The 6,470-nt window shown below is 49.7% G+C and overlaps 1 gene segment (V, D, J or C); it reads right to left on the reverse strand.

Moving 5' to 3' along the window:
* Positions 1-3,252: 3,252 nt before the first annotated feature.
* Positions 3,253-3,811, reverse strand: LOC135886452 (T cell receptor alpha variable 27-like). The segment is given in 2 exon segments: positions 3,253-3,548; positions 3,760-3,811. Coding segments are annotated over 2 exon segments (348 nt in total).
* Positions 3,812-6,470: the final 2,659 nt, after the last annotated feature.

The raw sequence follows: 6,470 nt of genomic DNA on the forward strand, positions 1-6,470 counted from the left end.
TTGCCATCCAGTATACTTGTCTATATTGTAACTTCTGTTCACTGTTTGCCATATTGTAATTCAAACCCCATTTTAAAACACTTACTCCATTGTGTAAGGGCTTGCTGCAACCTTCATTTTTGCAAACCCTGCTGTAATCGTATTAGTTTAGTTTAGATGTGTGAATGAGGTATGTATGGATGATGGAATCAACCTCCAGCCCCAGCCTGTCCTGATTAAATAGAGTTCAAACACCAACGGCTGAAGATGCAGACAAGAGCCCTAACAAAGTAAGAAGAATCCACCCTAAAAAGAAAAGGTACAATAGAAGGAAGATCAAAGCCCGGTCCAAGGCTGAAAGTCATGTCTGCAATTGACGGGTGATCAATCACCAAACCCAGAGGCAGCGTGACACAGCAAGACCTATAGACTCTGGATTCAAACTAAAGCCTACAAAAAGGATGGGTGAGATGGAAAACTTTGGAGGAGGGTAACATTCTGCTGCCAACATGGAAGGGCATCGGTGCATGCCCAACAGAGACCCAGCTCGTCCTTGTGCCCGGCTTTCCTGGCCAGTTAGCCGCCACGAGCTACGAACCCAAGCTGCAAACTCAAGCCACAGACTCAAGCAGGACTGGTAACTATGCAGCAGCTGCAGAACATCTGATGGATGTGTGTGTGTGTGTGTGTATAGGTATTAGGTATAATGTGTGTGTATAAGGATTAATATATTAGTTATTGGTCATAAATCAAATTGTTATCATAATAAATGTGGCATCTTTATCTTGTCCCATTTAATACGATCCTGCTAGTTTTTATTGGTATAACACCCTCCACGCCTGACGCTGCCGGCTGGGTCTGTGTTACAGCATCTCCATGCTGGAGCCTGTTACAAAGAGGGGGTGAAGGAGAGGTTAGTCATAGAATGTTGCCCCTGAATTTATTTATGGAGAGCGTCCCTCATTGATTATCCTGATGATGACAACAATCTTCATCGTCATCTTGGATCAGGCACTGACAGTTATTTTTGATTTGCACAGCACCCACCCCTAGTGGAAATCATGGGCTGTTGCAGCTGATTAATTATTGGTAAATATTTATTATTTATTAATTATTCATTATTATTATTATTATTATTATTATGTTATTACTGTTCCAACCCCACCATCAGTTTTACTCACATTCCCAGTGATTTCCATTGCAACTTTTTACCAATAGCAAGAATGGCCCAAGGACTGGGCAGCATTGCGATATTTTCCCGTTACATAAGAACAGGCATAATGGGTCACACCAAAGGTTCATTTAGGCTTTGTCTTCACTACCCGCCGATCCGGCGGGTAGCAATCGGTTTTTCGGGGATCGACTTACCGCGTCTAGTGAAGACGCGGTAAAATCGATCCCTGATCGCTCTGCCGTCGACTCCGGAAATCCACCTCGGCAGGAGGCGGCAGCGGAGTCGGCGGCAGCGCGGCAGCGGTCGACTTTCCCGCGTCCTCACCGCTAGGTAAGCCGACCTAAAATACGCAACTTCAGCTACGGTATTCACGTAGCTGAAGTTGCGTATCTTAGGTCGGACCCCCGCTGTAGTGTAGACCTAGCCTTAGCCCAGTATCCTGTCTTCCCACAGTGGCCAGTGCCAGGTGCCCCAGAGGGATGAACAGACCAGGGAATCATCAAGTGATCCACCCCCTTCATCCAAGGTTTTTCAAAGCTTCAGGCTGAGATTTTTTCAAAGGCGCCTAAGAGAACTGGGTACCCAAACCCGCACTTTGAAAACCCCTGCCCAGTTCACCAAGACTCCCCAACCCTCACTTCTAGTCTGGCTCTGAGTTAAGAAGATTCCAATTGTAGAGTCTCTATTTGCCAAGTAATACCAAAGCGGTCACAGCCCACAGTAGGTTTTCTTCCTTCATAATGAAAAGATTTTCCTCCTGCCCCAGTCTCACACTTTCTCTCTTCTTCTGCACCACAAGTCTTGTTAGCTCTCAGGCTGCTGCGTGGCCCTCGACATGACACCCGACGGGTCTGTGACAGCTCTGCTGCAAACAAGCAATTAGTGTTTCCTGATTGATTGGAGACTGGCAGCAGAGCCAAACCTCCTGGCGGAGTTAACCACGGATTGAGTGACAGCACCACCCCACCGGCAGATTGCAATCAGACCTGGCTAAAACGGGGCCCTCCCGCCTGAGCTCCTCAACCTGCTCCCTGCAGAACAGCGCCCCCTAGTGTCACATCGGGCTCAGCACTAGCTCTCAGGGAAGAGAGCCCCATAAAGAGCCCCCACCCTGCTGCCTGCAGCACAGCGCCCCCTAGCAGCCTGCTGGGGCACTGAGGTCAGTGCTGAGTCCCCCTCACCATCCCATGAATTATCAGGTGTCCCATCCGAATCCGATCCAAAGACTTCAAGGGATGGAGAATCCCTCACACCCCAGGCAGGTTGTTCCTATGGTTAACTACCCACACTGTTAAAAATGTTTGCCTTATTTCTACTTGCTGGCCTTTGGATTCAGAGCTGCTGTTGGTACCATTTATTAACTTTTGATATTATAGTAGCACCTAGAAACCCAATTGAGATCAGAGCCTTATTTTGCTGGGCAATGCACGGATATATAGAGACAGTCCCTGCTCTAAGAAACTTACAATCTAAATAGAAAAGACAGAGAAAATATTATTAGCCACCTCCATTATACAGATGGGGAACTGAAACCCAGGGAGATTAGGGTTGGATTTTTTTCCAAGGTGCCTATGGGAGTTAAGCACCTAATTCCTATAAAATGCTCTGACAATCTTGGCTCTGGCCTCCTAAGTGACCTTGCACGAGTCGCTTCTTTGTACAGCGCCTAGCACCATCAGACCCAACTGAGCAATAATAAGAAAGTTTCAGCAGGGATTGGGCGGCCCTTTGCAGCAAGCTAGCTTCGGCTACCAGCTCACTGATGAGCAGGCAACATAAGGGCTCATTAGTGACCCCTGCTGGGTGTAATGGGGGTTAATTAGAAGGGCTGCCCCCCCCCCCGACCCCCAGTTGTGGTGGTGAAGCAGGCAGAGCACTATTTAAATAGGGCAGGGCGCTCGTTAAAGGAGAGACGGTCCTGGAGAGAGGTGTGAGGGGAGGCCCCCTGTGGGAAGCGCCCCTCCCCCAGCAGGGCTATAAACGTCTGTCCCCGTCTGCCCAAGGGGCTCTGTCCCACCCCGCCCCGCGCGCCCCCAGCGCCCCGCAGCCCCTCCCGGGTCACCCCCAGAGTTATTGGACAGGCTGCGCTGCGCCCTGTGTCACGGTGTCTCCACGGCGCAGAGGTAGCGGGCGGGGTCCCCCAGCTGGCAGCCGCGGATGTGCAGGGAGCTCCGCTTCTGCTCCGGATCGTGATCCGCAGTGAAATTCGGTTCTTGTGTCTCGCTCCCCTTGCCGAACAGCATCAGCAGGAAAAGGGGCCGCTCCCCGGGAGCCTGCCGGTACCAGTGTAAACGGGTGATAGCGCTGGAGTAAGTGCAGGTCACGGTGCCATTCTGCCCCTCGGAGACACCCCGCCATTGCGGGCTCTGCTCCACAGAGAGCTGCCCGCTGGCCACTGGGAATAACAGAGACAAGGGGGAACCGAGTCAGACACTGCCCCGAGCCACCTGCCCCCGGGAACCGCGGGACAGGGTGGGAAGAGAGGCTGTGGGGGGAGAGACCGACCGATCTCCCCATTTCACTCCCTTCTTCCCCACCACACAGTCAATGAAATCCAGCCCCAGCTCCCTGCCAGTAACCAGCGGGTCTGTCTCCCCAGCCCTTACCCCACACGTGCATTAGCTGGATCACCCAGGACAGCCCCCGCGGCCTCCCCATCCCTGCGCTCCCTGACAGCCCAGGGCGCGGGGACCCTGCTGGGTTCTCCCCTGGGGCTGGCCCGTGTGTTGGGGTCTCCTCTGCTGGAGGGATCGGGCACGTTCTTCTCCCCACCCCCCGTGTGCCCAGCCAATGAGAGACCAGCCCCTTCTCTCCCATCTCAGCCGTGTGCCACTGTCTAGAACTCCTTTCCGTAGTGCCCTTCACCCTGTGAAAGCTGCCCCCGTGTGGCCAAGTGTATAAGCGAGTGCAGAAATATTCAGTTCTTTTCAAAGGGGAGTCAGGTGCCCAACTCCCATTGACCCGAGTGTCCAAATCTCCTAGGCAGCCTCCATGAAGAAATGACTCCTCTCAATTATCAATCTAAAGATGTAGGGAGAGATTTCTCCAAAGTACTTAGGGGATTCGGGAGCACAAGTTCCATTAATACTGTCCAATTGATTTTTATTCTTAGAAGTCTACAAGAGTCCTTTAGTCTGGCCTCCTGTATTGCTATATCACAAGCCATTACATTTCATCCAGCTACCCATGTATTGAGCCCAAAACTTGTGTTTGCCTAAAGTATCTTCAAAGGATCACAGAAATGTGGGGCTGGAATTCATCTAGTCCCTCCCCCTGTGCTGAGGCAGGACCAACCTAGATCATCCCTGACTGGTATCTGTCCACCTGGTCCTATAAACCTCCATTGATGGGGATTCCCCAACTTCCCTGGGAAGCTTAGTCCAGCCCTTAACTACCCTGAGAGTTCGAGAGTTTTCCCGACTATCTAATCTCAATCTCCCTGCCTGCAGATTTAGCCCATTGCTTCTTGTCCTACCATCAGTGGACATGGACAACAATGATCACCGTCCTCTTTGTAACAGCCCCACATATTTGAAGACTGTTATCAAGTCCGTTCCCCCCCACCCCCACCGCCCCCAAGTCTTCTTGTCTTAAGACGAACCAGACCCAGTTTATTCGTTTTTCCTCATAGGTCGGGTTTTCTAAATCTTATCAGTTTTGTTGCTCTTCTCTGGACTCTCTCCAATTCGTCCTCAGCTTTCTAACAGTGCAGCACCCGGAACTGGACATAGTACTCCAGCGGAGGCATCACCAGTGCTGAGTACAGCAGGAATCACTTTCCAGCTCTTCCATACAACACTCTGTTAATGCACCCCAGAACTGTATTAGCCTTTTTCATAACTGCATCACATTATTGGCTGATATTCAACTTGTGATCCCCAATAAGCCCCAGATCTTTTTCAGCACTACAGCCGCCTAGGTAGATATTCCCCATTTTGTAGCTGTGCATTCAATTATTTTCCTTCCTAAATGAAGTATTTTGCACTTCCTTTATTGACTTTCAGCTTGTTGATTTCAGACCAATCTCTAATTTGTCACAGTCATTTTGAATTTTAAGCCTGTCCTCCAAAGCGCTTACAAACTCTTTCAGCTTGGCATCATCTGCAAATTTTATAAGCACATGCTCCAATCCGTTATCCACGTCATTAATAAAATATTGAATATGACTGGATCCAGGACTGACCCCCATGGGACCCCACTAGATACGCCCTCCCAGTCTGACAGAAAACCGTTGATGACTACTCTTTGAATATAGTCTTTCAACCAGTTTTGCACCCACTTTATAGTAGTTTCATGTAGATGAGGTTTCCCTAGTTTGCTTATAAGAAAAACATGTGGGATTGTCTCAAAGACCTGACTAAAATCCAGATTATACCATGTCTACATCTTCTCTCAATCCATTAGGCCAGGTGTTCTCAACCCTGATCTGTGGCTTGTTCAGGGTAAGTCCCTGGTGGGCTGCGAGACACTTTACCTGAGCGTCCACAGGTTTGGCCGCTCACAGCTTTCACTAGCCGCGGTTCGCTGTTCCTGGCTAATGGGAGCTGCTGGAAGCAGTGCAGGCCAGGCCACCACTTCCCACAGCTCCCATTCACCGGGAACGGTGAACCGTGGCCACTGGGAGTTGCAAGTGGCCGTGCCTGCGGATGGTCAGGTAAACAAAGCGTCTCACGGCCCACCAGGGGCTTACCCTGAACAAGCCACAGACCAAGTTTGAGAACCCCTGCATTAGGCTACTAACCCTTTCAAAGAAAGGCAGCCAATCTTGGGTTGAAGGCATCAAGAGATAGAGAATTTGCCACTTCCCTTGGTAGTTTGTGCCAGTGGTTAATCATCCTCAATGTTTTGGGGGGGTTTTATGCTTAATTTGCATTTGGCTGGCTTCAGCTTCCAGACATATTGGTTCCTGTTGTGCCTTTCTCCACTACATTAAACAGCCCATTTATAACCAGGATTGTTCTACCCAGGAAGGTTCTTATACTCCATAAACAAATCATCGCTTGATCTGTTTGATTAAACTGATTGAGTCTTTAAGTCTCACACTGTTTGGCATTTTCTCCAGCTTTTGAATAATTTTTGTGGCTCTTGTGGCACCTTCTCAAATTTTTCAACATCCTTTTAAAATGTGGATATCAGAAGTGGCCACTGTATTCCAGCATTGGTGTCAGCAATGCCGTATACAGAGGTAAAATCGCCTCTACTTCTACTCACTACTCCCCTGTTCATACATCCAAGGACCACATGAGCCCTCTTGTGCCACAGCTTTGCACTGGAAGCTCAGGTTCAGTTCCTTGCTACTCCACATCACAAATTCTTC

The sequence above is a fragment of the Emys orbicularis genome, chromosome 12 (genome assembly GCF_028017835.1).
Source record: "Emys orbicularis isolate rEmyOrb1 chromosome 12, rEmyOrb1.hap1, whole genome shotgun sequence".
Taxonomy (NCBI): Eukaryota; Metazoa; Chordata; order Testudines; family Emydidae; genus Emys; species Emys orbicularis.